The sequence below is a fragment of the Alosa sapidissima genome, chromosome 19, assembly GCF_018492685.1.
Source record: "Alosa sapidissima isolate fAloSap1 chromosome 19, fAloSap1.pri, whole genome shotgun sequence".
NCBI lineage: Eukaryota > Metazoa > Chordata > Actinopteri > Clupeiformes > Clupeidae > Alosa > Alosa sapidissima.
In genome coordinates this window covers 23,787,808-23,805,222 of record NC_055975.1, presented here as the reverse complement: position 1 = coordinate 23,805,222, position 17,415 = coordinate 23,787,808, and the positions used below count along the sequence as shown (strand labels likewise).

Sequence of the window (17,415 nt, the reverse complement as noted above, 5' to 3'; positions counted from 1 at the left end):
ATTTTTGTCAATTACGGTGCCCCCTAGAGGTCAAATGGCATCAAATTTCTTGAGCGTCCTCCCGATGGGGTCTGAGGTACATGTACTAAATTTGGTTTTGATACATGAAAGCATTGCTGAGATATGAAATCACTTCCTGTTTGGCGGCTTCGCCGCAAATTTCGATTGGCTGGTACAGGTCAATGCTTCTGTCAATTGTTCCAGAAAGCAATGCACTCATCAGGCATGGTCTGAAGATGGTCTCTGCCAATTTTGGTGAAGAACAGATGAAATTTGTGACCTGCGAAAACTTGTACGTGTTTTTGATTAAATCCAATATGGCGGCCGAATCAATTACGATGACATCACAAGTTGGCTTGGGTCGGCCTAAGGACCTCCAACAGTATTACCAGACACCACTAGTGCGTTTTAATTCTAAGCACAACTGCAGCTACAGGCCAAAAAGCATGTTTCTTAATTACAGCGCCCCCTAGAGGTCAAAGGTCACCAAATTTCTTGTGTGTCCTCCTGATGGGGTCATAAGTCTACCTACCAAGTTTGGTTTTGATAAATGCAAGGGTTGCTGAGATATGAGCTCACTTCCTGTTTGGCGGCTTCGCCGCAAATTTCGATAGGCTGTTACGGGAGAACGGTAATAGTTCCGAAGACGAAAAGCACGAGCTGAATGAGGCTTTGTCTGAGAATGATCTGTGTCAAATTTGGTGGGAATCAGAGAAAATATGTGACCCCTGATACATTTTAAGTGTTTTTGATGAAATCCAAAATGGCGGTTCTATGGGCTGCCATTGACTTCCATTGGCGGAAGCGTAATAATAATAAGAAAAGGTAGAAACACAATGGGTGCCTTCGCAGCTTCGCTGCTTGGCCCCCAATTATTACCTGCATGTTCTGTTCTTATAGTCTCCAATGTAGTAGATGGTAGTGTCGTTGTGAGAGCACAATGCTACCGATCTCTAAGAAAGAATGAGGAGCCTCACAAACTGGAGGTAAAAGGAAACAAGAGCGCCGAAATAACTCCAAAATAACTCTGGTTTGTATTAGTCTTTTTTTAAGAGGATACATTGGTCAAGTGGCTATGGGTTGTCTTCAAAAAACGTAGCTAGAGTATACATCAATATTCGACCAAAACAAACGCTACCTACCCTGTGTTTCGTCCTAAACGCCTCTTCCTGGCAACAGTGACTGACCTGAGCAATTTTTGTGCATCCTCCAATGTTATTAACAAACAAATGCACCGTCCTGTGTGGACTAAATCAGCGTTTCTCAAACTATGAGCTGCGGACCGGCACCGTGACGAGGAGACTGCTGGAGCCGTGGAGTAAAGTCATGCCCGGTGCTTCCGTCACTCAGTCGTCTGATAATTTGGTGCGCAATTGATCAAGGAATCGTGGACTGACAGAAAAATAATAAAATAAAATAAAACAAACGTTTCTGCAATCAGGAGGAAATACTTGCTAATTTGGTGCCATCAAACATAGAAGCACACAATTAAGTGGTAGTGGTATGAGCGTTCAATTAATGCATGCGTGTGCACCTCTGCACTGAAACCACTCGAGCAAAGCTCAGCTTAAACCCAGAGCTCTTATTTCTTTTTCCCGAAGTTCTAGTTGTTGTTTCATGAGTTCAGGTTCACTAACTTCATTGTGGACTCAGCACCATCATGTTAATGTTTTAGATGACCATACAACCTGCTTAGCCAGCTAGACTGCTGGGGTATGGCTGTTCCTGTGCTGCTGGTAGAGGATTCTGCAATCACATTGTTGCACTCCTCTACCAGACAGCACACTACAGCACCATGGGGACAGCTACCATTCCCTTACCTGTGGCTTGCACCAGCAAACCACAAGCCTGGCACAAGCCGCGTACTCAGGTAAACATAACTTAACAGCAGACTATAATGGAATAAACAGACAAAAAAGACCTCAATAAAAATAACATTTAGAGCCCTCTATAAGTAAACTTTTGCATAAGCAACATTTATTATTGTAAAAATATATTTCTTTGACACTTACCTTTATATGGCATATACAAGGTAGATTTCACTCCGCAGCTGCCTAAAGCTTTTGGATTTTTAATGACCAACAGGTCAACAGGTGTTGGTCATTAAAAATCCAAAAGCTTTAGGCAGCTGCGGAGTGAAATCTACCTTGTATATGCCATATAAAGGTAAGTGTCAAAGAAATATATTTTATTTTAAAGAAATACATATCATAGAAAATATAAATACAAAAACATAAACCAATACAATACAACACCCAAAACGCAATGAATAAACTGTAAATGAATAATTTGCTATAATATACTACATGTTTTAATCTTTGTAGGGCCCTTTCCGGTGGAGAAAGTCCAGACCCTCCACTATGGGCTACAGCAGGAGAACCCAGAGCTGCTGATTTGCCAAGCATTGTCTGGTTTGGCCACAATGTCCCTGGTGGACAGCCAATTTGGGCCAGTCCCCTTCGTCATACCAATGCCCTCCAACAAAGTCAGCAAGCCGGGAGATCTGGCATGGAGAGGGTCCAATCTTCCCCGATCGTACTCTGGCAGGGTACCGGTTTCCCCAGAGGCTTGCGGTTGTCCCCATGCTGCACCACCAGCTTCACCTCGAGTGTCTGCTGATGACCCCTGGCCTCTCTGCTCTTTTAGAAAGGGACACCAGAGAGCAGAGCAGGAGCCAGCTGTGGAGTGCTGCTTGGGAGAGCAGGCTCACAGCAAGCCGGTTCCATGATGTCTATGTGGCCAGGGGAGATGAAATCCGGCAGCGGTTGGCAGAGAGGATCCTCAAGGGAACCTGGCAATCCGCAGCTATGCGGCGGGGGTTGGAGCTGGAGCCAGAAGTGCTCCAGCGCTACGCAGAGCAATGGGAGGTCAACATGCTCCCCTGTGGCTTCATTGTGCACCCAGATGCTCCCCATCTGGGTGCAAGACCAGATGGCCGGGTGGTTGATCCTTTGCAGGATCCCCCCTTTGGACTGGTGGAGGTGAAATGTCCGGACATCAACAGCATCACCGAGGCACCTCATGTTAAGTTTGTTGGGGGGGAAACCTGTACCGAGAAGGGGTCACCACTACTTCACTCAGGTGCAAGGCCAGCTTGCGGTCACTGGCCTTCCCTGGTGTGACTTTGTCACTGACACCAGGTCAGACATGTCTGTGTAGAGGATCTGGCGGGAATGAATCTTTCATCGCAGGTCTGAAAGACAAGTTATATTTGTTTTATTATTCCACATTTATGGACGTTTTTCTAAAATAGTGTGTGATGTTATACATGTTGCTGATTGGATCATAAACGGCCACAGCAACGAAGAGGAGTGACTATAGAACTTGCCAAAGCAATTAAGAATCTCTTTTTACTAGTAGTTCAGTTGTGCTAAAGAGTTGTGCTATTTTCCCAATGTATTGCCAGTGGTAAGTATAGTTGCTAAGTGGTAAGTATAGTTACACACATAGTAAATATTCCTTTTTAGAATGTCCTGTGAAAACCGCCTTTACGGATCCCAGGTACAGCATTCGGTGCATGTTGCAGCTGTCACCAGCCAGTTGTGAGTGGTGGTTGGATCAGAATGGCAATATGCTTTTGTTTTGAATAGATGTATGTAGTAATGTTTAATTGTTAATTGAATTGTTAATCAGTTGTGAATTGTTTTCTGATATGTGTCTGTGGCGTCTGAGTTTGTCTTGTATGTTTGTCTAGTCTTCCCACTCAAGACCTGCACTTTGCTGTGGTGGGTGGGCTTTCAACAAAGACAGGTCACTTAGGTTCCTGACAGGCTCCGTGGGGGCACCCGTGATAAACCAGTCAAACGAACAAGGCTTGTGAGGACATGTGAGTATTTTCACTTTCAGCCCATGGATTTAAAAAGCTGAAAACACTCGCATACATTGGATTTCTTACGTTTTAGTACAACTGAAGCATTCATCCTCATTCATCCTCATTGACAGCGATGACAACGACCAAGAAACAGGTTCACCAGAGAGCAGAGCTGGAGCCAGCTGTGGAGTGCTGCCCGGGAGGATCCGGTGGGATGAGTCATTCATTGTATGTCTGAAAGACAAATTAGATTTGTTTTATTATTCCACATTTATGGACGTTTTTCTTAAGGAGTATGTATACTGTCTGTGTGTGTGTGCGTGCCTGTGTACCTTGTTAATCAGTGGCGCAAAAAGTGGGTATGCGCTATATGCGGCGCATAGGGGCGCAGCTCCATTGGGGCGCCAAAGCGATGGTAAAATATTTATTTATATAGATATATTTGGTATTTTCTATATGTAGCTACTGCTGTCCGTTTCTAAATCATTTCAACATTTTCTCAATGTTCTATAACATTTTAGAGGACTAACAGGCTAGAGGCGCCCTATCTCATAAGATTCCATCTAGAATTTTGACATAGAAGAGGGAGTGGGGGCGCCGTGAGCGCTGGGCGAGCAGATAGGCCTACGAGTAGTGAGTTGCCGTCTATGGAAAAAGATGGATACAGCAAAAAAAAGCTGTTGGCGACTAAAATAGAAAAAGAAAGAGGGAAAAGGAGATGGCATGTCAAGGGATGCAACAGCAGTTAAATAAGTGGACGGTGAAAGGCAACAGGTAGGATTTAAAGTGATGACGTCTGTGCTTGGAGGCTTGCAAATACGAATGTTAACAGACTAACTAGCGTTTGTTAAGCATAATGCCGATTGAAACATAGCCTATTCCATTCAGATAGCTAGGTGGCTACCATGCTCATACTGCACTTTTAATGGCCAACTGCAAACATAAATGTTACGCTAGCAGCAACTCATTACATGTTTCCATATCCTAACAATGAAGGCTCCTTGTAATAAGAGAGTAAAAAAATAAATAGAGTAGGCCTATCAGCCTTATCCATTGTGAGCAATAGCAGGCAAAAGGGCGTTATGAGAACCGTTTAGACTCCTTTAAAGTGACAATGCACCATTTATCAATACTTATCAAGTATAACATCAAGTTAAACATCAAATTGGCAGCATTTCTTTAAAAACAGATTCAATAGACACTAATGCTTTATTGGCCTTTTGTTTTGCTTTAGTTGTTTGTGTGTGTTTTTTTTGGGGGGGGGGGGGGGGGGGGGCGCCAATATTGTTGTTGCATACCCCTCAAAAATGGGTAGCTGCGCCCCTGTTGTTAATCTGTTCAAAAATTACATAAATCAGCGTGTGCATGTGCATGTGTGCCTTCTTCAAGTTGTTGTTCTGTGTGTAATTTTCTAATCAAATGAAATAAAAATAAAAAAAAACATGAGAACTAGATTTGGATTAAGTGATATTACTAACAACCTCATTGTATCTATGTCAATGTATGGAGGTGTGTGTGCACGCAGAAGAGCAGGAAAGTAAAAATTCTCACGCGTCCTCACAAGCGTTCGTTTGACTGGTCTACCAATGCACCGTAATAATAAGACTTCGGATAACAGAACAGTGCATTTTCATGCACTGTAATAATGTCCAATATAAGTATAAGTACTCTTTGATCCCGTGAGGGAAATTTGGTCTCTGCATTTATCCCAATCCGTTGAATTAGTGAAACACACTCAGCACACAATGAACACACAGTGAGGTGAAGCACACACTAATCCCGACGCAGTGAGCTGCCTGCTACAGCCGGGCTCAAGGAGCAGTGAGGGGTTAGGTGCCTTGCTCAAGGGCACTTTAGCCATTCCTACTGGTCGGGGTTTGAACCAGCAACCCTTCGGTCACAAGTCTGAAGCGCTAACCGCCACGGCTGCCACAATATATGAATATGTGTGAGAAAGATTTGTTAACCTGAGATGTGTTCGGATGTGTTTACAGTCATGAAAAAGTAAATATCTTGATAACTGAGGCAACCTTTCATATTTTTTGGAAGAGGGTACTTGAATGTGAAATTAACTGTTTTGGACAGATTCAACTAAATGTCAGCAAAATTAGCTGTAGCCGTACTAGGATACACACTAAGCCAATGTAATTCTTTGAAAGCAGCAATGAGATATTAGGTCACACAATGACAGTATCATTGTTTATACTGACACTGCTGTGGATAGAGTGGACTGCTAGAGTGTCAGTCTCCGTCAGAATATATTTTTTATCATGAATGTTCTGATAGTCTCAGGACTTTCTTTATCTGTAAGACAACGGATGCAAAGGTCTCAGCTCAAAATGTTTTTAAAAAACTGTGGCGCATGCAATGGCAGACTTGCAGAAGATTGAAGAATCACTGTACAAAGAACAGTAGGCGCCCCCTACAACAAAAACAGCAGATATGGCTGTCGCCAGAAACATTCAATCCCCATGATAAGTGATAATCCTGACGTCTTACTGTGGCTTAGGAATGTTCTGATTGACATTATGCTGTTGTCTGAAGAATGTCTGACAGATCTGGTTCTCTCCCACATAACAGGTGCATCTCAAAAAACTAGAATATTGTGTAAAAGTCCATTGGCCTGGCCAGACTGAGAGATTAAAGGCTCAGGAAACCATTGCCAGTGTTATACTCTGTTCCTTTTCACTCACTAGGACGACAGAATATCTGTTTTGAGGCCAACTGGGCAACACTTTATTAACACTGACACAGGCATGACACATACAGCATCCTAACGTGTTCAGTTTCAAATGTAACACCCAAACAAATTCCCATTGTTACAGCCAGTGCTTTGACTTAATTAGCTAATTAGAGCTCTTTTCATGTCAACATTTTTGTATTATCAGTTCTTTATTTGTTTCTAATATTTTGAGATACTGGATTTTTGATTTCCATGAGCTGTAAACTGTAATCAATCATAACAATTAGAATAATCAAGATTAAAACAAACAAAAAAAGCTTGACATTTTTCAATTTATGTGTAATGAATCTAGATTATATGGAAGATTCTCCTTGGAATTAATTTTGTTTGACACATTCAGGTCCAAATGTCCATTGTGATGCTGGTTCAACTCTGACCTATGCTCATTTCCTGATTCCATCTCATGTATCCTGGTCACTCCTCACTGTCCTATCTGAATAAAGGTTAAAAGCCCCTCAAAATATACTCCAAAAAAGCTGAAACCAACCTAATCTAAGAATCGTTTGGCACCACAGTAAGTTTTTTTTAAGGCAATGTTGCATAGAGATGTAATACACAAAGTGATTCATGACTTCTCTGTCCCCCCCAAGAAGTTAGTCCAACTAAAGAAGTTTAGTTCTGTTCCTTATCATGCAAAATGTTTGTATGTCATATGACGTTTGTGTTCTGATTACAACCCTATAGCCCTAGCTGCTCATTAGGTGGGAGTTTATCAAGCCTGGCGTTTCTGATATGAGAGTGCACTGGGTGTCTCTCCTATCTGTAGCAGATTCACTCACACTTCTCCACTGCTTCTTCTGGAACTGCAGAACAACAGAGTCTAACCTTTTATTGTTGGAAAGATATATGGGATGCTACAGTGAACACTGAGCTATCAGAGGACTTCTCTTTCGAGGAGAGCACATTCTTTGAATGAAAATGGCTGCCCGTGTTTTGTTGATCCTACCAACGCTAGTGGGTGTTTTTGGCGGAGTACTTCTGCAAGTGTTTGATGTCAATGCAACAGGAAAGGTGAGAGCACTTGAAACAGAAGAGACACCAGAGGAAATGAACCGCCACTATGCGTCATCAGATTCATCCCATCACTTCAATATCTCCAGCAAAACAGTGGTTCCTGAAGCTAACAAGAGGCAGAATTATATGATTAATGCACTTTTGAAGAAACAGCATACATGGAGGCACCTTTTGTGTAAGTATGATCCACTATATTACCAATAGTATTGGGTCACCTGCCTTGACTCGCTATTGATAAGTCTAGACTATGTTCTCTTCTCAGTGTCTTCCAAGAGTTTGGACAGTATGAAAATCAGCAACGATTCAATGCCACAGTTTCACTGTGACAACGAGTCTCTCGTCCTGAGGTTTACTGTGGCCAAGCACACCCATCAGTTCTTGTTCAACGGTCAGTAGAATATCAAAGTAAAATAGTTATGAAAGCTCTATTTAATAGAGCATTTTAGCACAGTATGTAAATATAATCCTCACAGGTGACATGTCTCTTGGTTCCACAGAGAACTTCTCACCCATCAACATCCAGCATCTCCCAGCCCACTGCAGGCACACTACAGAGAAACGTGGATCATGGATGCTACTTAAGGTCTTCTTTAAAGGCTGCTACCTTCATCATAAGGTGAGCAGCTCATAGACCAGTTTTCCCAGGCATGGTTTAAGCTACAAGAAACCTTCAAAGAAAATCTCTGTCTAAACCTTTGAGCCTAACAACAACAATTTGCATTTTATATAGCCATTATAGACATACTAAGCGCTTCACAATAAAGGGGGACACTCACTAACCACCACCAATAGCACCCACCTGGCTGATGCACAGCAGCCATTATTCACCAGACACTCACACTCGCCACACACCAGCTTGAAGTGGAGAGTGAGGGAATGAATGAATGAACCAATTGGCCTGGCCAGACTGAGAGATTAAAGGCTCAGGAAACCATTGCCAGTGTTATACTCTGTTCCTTTTCACTCACTAGGACGACAGAATATCTGTTTTGAGGCCAACTGGGCAACACTTTATTAACACTGACACAGGCATGACACATACAGCATCCTAACGTGTTCAGTTTCAAATGTAACACCCAAACAAATTCCCATTGTTACAGCCAGTGCTTTGACTTAATTAGCAAATTAGAGCTCTTCTCATGTCAATTACACTGGGGGATTAGGGGGTCAGGTTGAATGAGCCAGGTTTGGAATTTGACCAGGACAATGGGGAACCCCCTACTCTTTGCCATGGGATCTTTAATGATCACAGTGAGTCAGGACCTCGATTTAACATTTCATCCGAAGGACGGCATCTACTGCTGTACATTGTCCCTGTAACTGCACTCGAGCATTGAGATAGATTTTACGGCCAGAGAGAAGAGTGCCACCTACTGGCCACCCACAAACACCACTTCCAGCAGCAACTTCCAAGGAGTTCTCCCATTCAAGTAATAACCAAGCCCACACCTGCTTAGCTTCAGTGATTCAGCAGAGACTGGGTATCCGTTGGTCTGGCTGCTGGCATACCCTAAGAGGCCTGATGGATGAAGTATATTGGTCTGTGTGCATCACAGGTGTTCTGACCTCTAATTATTTGTTTAAGAAATTAATATAAAATCGTGGAAATAAAGCCTGATTTTCAGACACTACTTTGTGAAGAGAGTCTGGCCTCTCATGATTGGGAACTCTTTCATAACAGGTATAAACGTTGCATTCACCTTGAAATCATTGGTCCAGGATAACCAATCATGTTGATCAGGGATTTCTAATGTTACTTCTTACTTAGATTTGAGTTTTTCTTAATAGTATTGGGTCATATAACCATTCCAATGACTCTGAAGCTGTTAAATGAAGGTAAATTAAGTTAAAAAAATTGCATATTAAGCTAAAAAACCTGCATAGTGTGCCTTTAAGTCTTGTAACATTTCTTCTCCAGGTGATGGAGTGGATGCAGCTCCACTCGGTGACAGTGCAGTACTTTGACCGCGAGCTGATGCGCAATGTAACAGCGGCGGCGTCGTGCCTCGAGCTCACGCCATCACGCGCAGCTTCAAGGACTGTAGCTCCCGTGGTGAAGTGTGAGAAGAATGAAATGACAGTGAAGCTGCTTGGACGCACTCTGAAGCACGTTTTAGTGTCTGGTGAGTGTACTGCAAATAACCTCCACTAGGCCCAAAGCAAGGTTGTCAACCTCACACATTTGCCATATCACACACTTATGTTCTGTCACACTAGCAAGGAAAAAGTCTGACTTTCAAGCCAGCCTTGAAAGTCATCAACTCTTCTTTTCTACTTCTTTTCTGTATTTTTCTATTTATTTGTTAGACAACATGATGAGATACATGATTTTGAATGTGTCGATACCAGCAGCTCAGCAAAATTTGAGGGTTTATCAGAAGATCTGATGGAAATTTTAGATATTACAGTGTCATTCTAAATTGAATATTACAATTTTACCATTCAAGATCTCCATGTTGATCAAGGAAAGGATGTCAAACAATGGACAAACAATTGGTTTCTGTATGTCAAAATGAATATTGAGGTAAGATCCCTTTCAATTAATGACTCTCCATTTTAATAGAATAAACCATGCACAAATGTAAAATATTCAGTGTGGTATTCATTACCATGTCATTTTTATATTCATTACCATGAAGTTATACCATTTTTATTACATGGTTTTAACTGTATCTCTTTATTTCTCTCTGCAGAAAGAGCAAGCGTTAACTCTGATTTATCTTGATCTTTTTGGAAAACTTAAAAAAGTGAAAGTCTCTTGCACCCAGAAAAATAGGTCACGTTTACCTAGAGCCACCTTTGACATTTACTGGGAAGATATTTCTGAAGTTCCATTTGAACCATACATGCCCGCAGACATCTCTACAGAAACAGCTCCAGCAGACACAGAGACAGACACAGCAGACACAGACACAGACACAGAGACAGACACAGGCTCAGGCACAGGCACAGACATGGAGACATTGTCAACAAGCCCCCTTGAGGAGTTTGGGCGCTTTGGGGAGTTTTGGGGATTCCCAGACATTCCATCAGGGCCCTACAGACCACCTGGAGTTACGGAAGCAACTGAGTTAACTACAGAGTCTCCTGCAACAGAGCCTGTGACAACAGCACAGGATCCCACTACTAGCATCACAACTACTGTAACTACTGTAGCTGACACTACAACATTGGCTGCTACAACTACAGCTGTAACTACTACCACCATAGCTGATACTACAACATTGGCTGCTACAACTACAGCTGTTCTTACCACCACCATAGCTGATACTACAACAATGGCTGCTACAACTACAACTGCTACCACCCTAGCTGATACTACAACATTGGCTGCTACAACTACAGCTATTCTTACCACCACCATAGCTGATACCACAACAATGGCTGCTACAACTACAGCTGCTACCACCCTAGCTGATACTACAACATTTGCTGCTACAACTACAGCTGTTCCTACCACCACCATAGCTGATACTACAACATTGGCTGCTACAACTACAGCTGTTCTTACCACCACCATAGCTGATACTACAACATTGGCTGCTACAACTACAGCTGCTACCACCCTAGCTGATACTACAACATTGGCTGCTACAACTACGGCTGTTCCTACCACCACCATAGCTGATACTACAACACTGGCTGTTACAACTACACCTGTTCTTACCACCACCCTAGCTGATACTACAACATTGGCTGCTACAACTACAGCTGTTCCTACCACAACACTGGCTGCTACAAATACAGCTCTTCCTACCACCACCCTAGCTGATACTACAACATTGGCTGCTACAACTACAGCTGTTCCTACAACCACCCTAGCTGATACTACAACACTGGCTGTTACAACTACACCTGTTCTTACCACCACCCTAGCTGATACTACAACATTGGCTGCTACAACTACAGCTGTTCCTACCACAACACTGGCTGCTACAACTACAGCTGTTCCTACCACCACCCTAGCTGATACTACAACATTGGCTGCTACAACTACACCTGTTCCAACCACCACCATAGCTGATACTACAACACTGGCTGCTACAACTACACCTGTTCCTACCACCACCCTAGCTGATACTACAACACTGGCTGCTACAACTACAGCTGTTCCTACCACCACCCTAGCTGATACTACAACACTGGCTGTTACAACTACACCTGTTCCTACTACAACTACACCTGTTCCTACCACCACCATAGCTGATACTACAACACTGGCTGCTACAACTACAGCTGTTCCTACCACCACCCTAGCTGATACTACAACACTGGCTGCTACAACTACAGCTGTTCCTACCATCACCATTGCTGATACTACAACACTGGCTGTTACCACTACACCTGTTCCTACTACAACTACAGCTGTTCCTACCACCACCGTAGCTGATACTACAACACTGGCTGCTACAACTACAGCTGTTCCTACCACCACCCTAGCTGATACTACAACACTGGCTGTTACAACTACACCTGTTCCTACTACAACTACACCTGTTCCTACCACCACCACAGCTGATACTACAACTCTGGCTGCTACAACTACAGCTGTTCCTACCACCACCCTAGCTGATACTATAACACTGGCTGCTACAACTACAGCTGTTCCTACCATCACCATTGCTGATACTACAACACTGGCTGTTACAACTACACCTGTTCCTACTACAACTACAGCTGTTCCTACCACCACCGTAGCTGATACTACAACACTGGCTGCTACAAATACACCTGTTCCTACCACCACCGTAGCTGATATTACAACACTGGCTGTTACAACTACACCTGTTCCTACATCCACCCTAGCTGATACTACAACACTGGCTGCTACAACTACAGCTGTTCCTACCACCACCATAGCTGATACTACAACATTAGCTGCTACAACTACAGCTGTTCCTACCACCACCCTAGCTGATACTACAACACTGGCTGTTACAACTACACCTGTTCCTACCACCACCGTAGCTGATACTACAACACTGGCTGCTACAACTACACCTGTTCCTACCACCACCGTAGCTGATATTACAACACTGGCTGTTACAACTACACCTGTTCCTACATCCACCCTAGCTGATACTACAACACTGGCTGCTACAACTACAGCTGTTCCTACCACCACCATAGCTGATACTACAACATTAGCTGCTACAACTACAGCTGTTCCTACCACCACCCTAGCTGATACTACAACACTGGCTGTTACAACTACACCTGTTCCTACCACCACCGTACCTGATACTACAACAATGGCTGCTACAACTACACCTGTTCCTACCACCACCGTAGCTGATACTACAACACTGGCTGTTACAACTACACCTGTTCTTACCACCACCCTAGCTGATACTACAACACTGGCTGTTACAACTACACCTGTTCTTACCACCACCCTAGCTGATACTACAACATTGGCTGTTACAACTACACCTGTTCTTATCACCACCCTAGCTGATACTACAACATTGGCTGCTACAACTACAGCTGTTCCTACCACCACCCTAGCTGATACTACAACATTAGCTGCTACAACTACAGCTGTTACAACTACACCTGTTCCTACCACCACCCTAGCTGATACTACAACACTGGCTGCTACAACTACAGCTGTTCCTACCACAACCCTAACTGATACTACGACACTGGCTGTTACAACTACACCTGTTCTTACCACCACCCTAGCTGATACTACAACATTGGCTGCTACAACTACAGCTGTTCCTACCACCACCATAGCTGATACTACAACACTGGCTGCTACAACTACACCTGTTCCTACCACCACCCTAGCTGATACTACAACACTGGCTGCTACAACTACACCTGTTCCTACCACCACCCTAGCTGATACTACAACATTGGCTGCTACAACTACAGCTGTTCCTACCACCACCATAGCTGATACTACAACACTGGCTGTTAAAACTACACCTGTTCTTACCACCACCATAGCTGATACTACAACACTGGCAGCTGTTCTTACCACCACCATAGCTGATACTACAACACTGGCTGCTACAACTACACCTGTTCCTACCACCACCGTAGCTGATACTACAACACTGGCTGTTACAACTACACCTGTTCCTACTACAACTACAGCTGTTCTTACCACCACCGTAGCTGATACTACAACACTGGCTGCTACAACTACACCTGTTCCTACCACCACCCTAGCTGATACTACAACACTGGCTGCTACAACTATAGCTGTTCCTACCACCACCCTAGCAGATACTGCAACATTGGCTGCTACAACTACAGCTGTTCCTACCACCACCCTAGCTGATACTGCAACACTGGCTGCTACAACTACGGCTGTTCCTACCACCACCCTAGCTGATACTATAACACTCGCTGCTACAACTACAGCTGTTCCTACCACCACCGTAGCTGATACTACAACATTGGCTGCTACAACTACACCTGTTCCTACCACCACCATAGCTGATACTACAACACTGGCTGCTACAACTACACCTGTTCCTACCACCACCCTAGCTGATACTACAACACTGGCTGCTACAACTACAGCTGTTCCTACCACCACCCTAGCTGATACTACAACACTGGCTGCTACAACTACAGCTGTTCCTATCACCACCATAGCTGATACTACAACACTGGCTGCTACAACTACAGCTGTTCCTACCACCACCCTAGCTGATACTACAACACTGGCTGCTACAACTACAGCTGTTCCTACCATCACCATTGCTGATACTACAACATTGGCTGTTACAACTACACCTGTTCTTACCACCACCATAGCTGATACTACAACACTGGCTGTTACAACTACACCTGTTCCTACTACAACTACAGCTGTTCCTACCACCACCGTAGCTGATACTACAACACGGGCTGTTACAACTACACCTGTTCCTACCACCACCCTAGCTGATACTACAACACGGGCTGTTACAACTACACCTGTTCTTACCACCACCCTAGCTGATACTACAACATTGGCTGTTACAACTACACCTGTTCTTACCACCACCCTAGCTGATACTACAACATTGGCTGCTACAACTACAGCTGTTCCTACCACCACTGTAGCTGATACTACAACATTGGCTGCTACAACTACAGCTGTTCCTATCACCACCCTAGCTGATACTACAACACTGGCTGTTACAACTACACCTGTTCCTACTACAACTACACCTATTCCTACCACCACCATAGCTGATACTACAACACTGGCTGCTACAACTACACCTGTTCCTACCACCACCGTAGCTGATACTACAACACTGGCTGCTACAACTACACCTGTTCCTACCACCACCGTAGCTGATATTACAACACTGGCTGTTACAACTACACCTGTTCCTACCACCACCATAGCTGATACTACAACATTGGCTGTTACAACTACACCTGTTCTTACCACCACCATAGCTGATACTACAACACTGGCTGTTACAACTACACCTGTTCGTACTACAACTACAGCTGTTCCTACCACCACCGTAGCTGATACTACAACACTGGCTGCTACAACTACACCTGTTCCTACCACCACCGTAGCTGATACTACAACACTGGCTGCTACAACTACACCTGTTCCTACCACCACCGTAGCTGATATTACAACACTGGCTGTTACAACTACACCTGTTCTTACCACCACCATAGCTGATACTACAACATTGGCTGTTACAACTACACCTGTTCTTACCATCACCATTGCTGATACTACAACATTGGCTGCTACAACTACAGCTGTTTCTACGAACACCCTAGCTGATACTACAACATTGGCTGCTACAACTACACCTGTTCCTACCACCACCGTAGCTGATATTACAACACTGGCTGTTACAACTACACCTGTTCCTACCACCACCCTAGCTGATACTACAACACTGGCTGCTACAACTACAGCTGTTACTACCACCACCATAGCTGATACTACAACATTGGCTGCTACAACTATAGCTGTTCCTACCACCACCCTAGCTGATACTACAACATTAGCTGCTAAAACTACAGCTGTTCCTACCACCACCCTAGCTGATACTAAAACACTGGCTGTTACAACTACACCTGTTCCTACCACCACCATAGCTGATACTACAACACTGGCTGCTACAACTACAGCTGTTCCTACCACCACCCTAGCTGATACTACAACACTGGCTGTTACAACTACACCTGTTCTTACCACCACCCTAGCTGATACTACAACATTGGCTGCTACAACTACAGCTGTTCCTACCACCACCATAGCTAATACTACAACACAGGCTGCTACAACTACGCTTGTTCCTACTACAACATCAATTGATACAACTACAAACATTCATTCAACTTCAGCAAGTACTGCAGTTACCACAACTACAGGTATAACACAACTAACAAAGTACAAACATAATTGCTTAAAAATGTTTTCAACAAATTTTGTTTAAATTGAAAAATCCAGTCCTAACAATAATGGACTGAAACAAATGCACTTTTCTGGCCCCATCTCTGGCAGCAGACTGATTCCTTATACTACCTTTGTTTCATTAGTTATTAAATTCTGTTTCATTTGTGCCCCTTAGTCATGACATTATATAATTGCAGGTAGTATCTCCTCAACTATGATTAGGGTGAATCTGAACGCCACTTTCAATGACAGCCTGTCAAACTCATCATCTCCGGAGTATAGACAGTTGGCTCAACAAGTTGAGACGGAGGTAAGACTTGTCTTGACTCTGATCAAACAAAATCACTAACTAATGCATGACAATAAATAACAATGACCCTCAAATTGTTATATTTGGCCTATTAAGTTTATTGTTATATTTGGCCTTTTTAAGTTTTACTATTTTTCTTATGTATTGTCAGGTTTGCTTATATTTTTTTATCTTGTTCCTACAGCTCTCACCATTTTTTGACCAAGCTTTTCCAACATTTCTTGGATTGGAGGTGGAAAGGTTCAGGTTAGTGTCATCCTTACACACTTCCTCTATACGTGTCTTCAATGAGTTTGAAAATTAAATTCTGTCATTTCTTTGTATTCCTCCCATTTTTTGGTGGACAGCTCAGGATCAGTCATCGCAGATATCAAAATCACCTTCAGTTCTACCTCACCACCTGATGTTGCCGACATTGGCAGAGTTATTCAAACTGCAATAGATACTGACAATTTAGTAGTCGACATTATATCCTTTGCATTTCCCGGTATGTGACAAACTTTCTGAAATTGGTTTGATGGATATGAAAGAAGTGAATGACTACTGCTAAAAGACAAAGTACATATATTTGTATATGTCCATAGATACAGAAAATCATAATCATTATCATAATAATACATAGAATTAAATGTTGTAAAATATCAGTAGAGGAGTGGTACTGTTCAGCAAAAGTTTGACAGCAAAGGCACATTCCCATTTGTTTCATACAAAATGATTTTTAATTTGCATATTGCGTCCGTACTAACTACCTTCTTTCTTCTTTTGTACTCATACTACTACTTCATAAAGTGTGTGTTTGTGTGTGTGTTTTGTTGTAGCAGCCACACACTGGTTGAACAGTACCACAACTACTACTACTGATAATAATAAAATAATTAAATAAAATAATAATAATAATAAATAATAATAAAATAATAATAATAATCATAATTATTATCATGATTCTTACCACCACCATAGCTGATACTACAACATTGGCAACTACAACTACAGCTGTTCCTACCACCACCGTAGCTGATACTACAACACTGGCTGCTACAACTACACCTGTTCCTACCACCACCCTAGCTGATACTACAACATTGGCTGCTACAACTACACCTGTTCCTACCACCACCCTAGCTGATACTACAACATTGGCTGCTACAACTACAGCT

General features: G+C 43.0%; 1 protein-coding gene across 1 annotated transcript in view; it reads left to right on the top strand.

Moving 5' to 3' along the window:
* The first annotated feature begins 7,601 nt into the window (after positions 1-7,601).
* Positions 7,602-17,415, top strand: part of LOC121693636 — a 54,537-nt gene continuing 44,723 nt past the window's right edge. The window contains exons 1-7 of the mRNA XM_042073182.1: positions 7,602-7,743; positions 7,831-7,956; positions 8,066-8,184; positions 9,487-9,691; positions 10,016-10,092; positions 10,262-10,396; positions 16,443-16,504. Coding sequence (XP_041929116.1) covers positions 7,602-7,743; positions 7,831-7,956; positions 8,066-8,184; positions 9,487-9,691; positions 10,016-10,092; positions 10,262-10,396; positions 16,443-16,504 — 866 coding nt within the window. The remainder of the gene's footprint in view (positions 7,744-7,830; positions 7,957-8,065; positions 8,185-9,486; positions 9,692-10,015; positions 10,093-10,261; positions 10,397-16,442; positions 16,505-17,415) is intronic.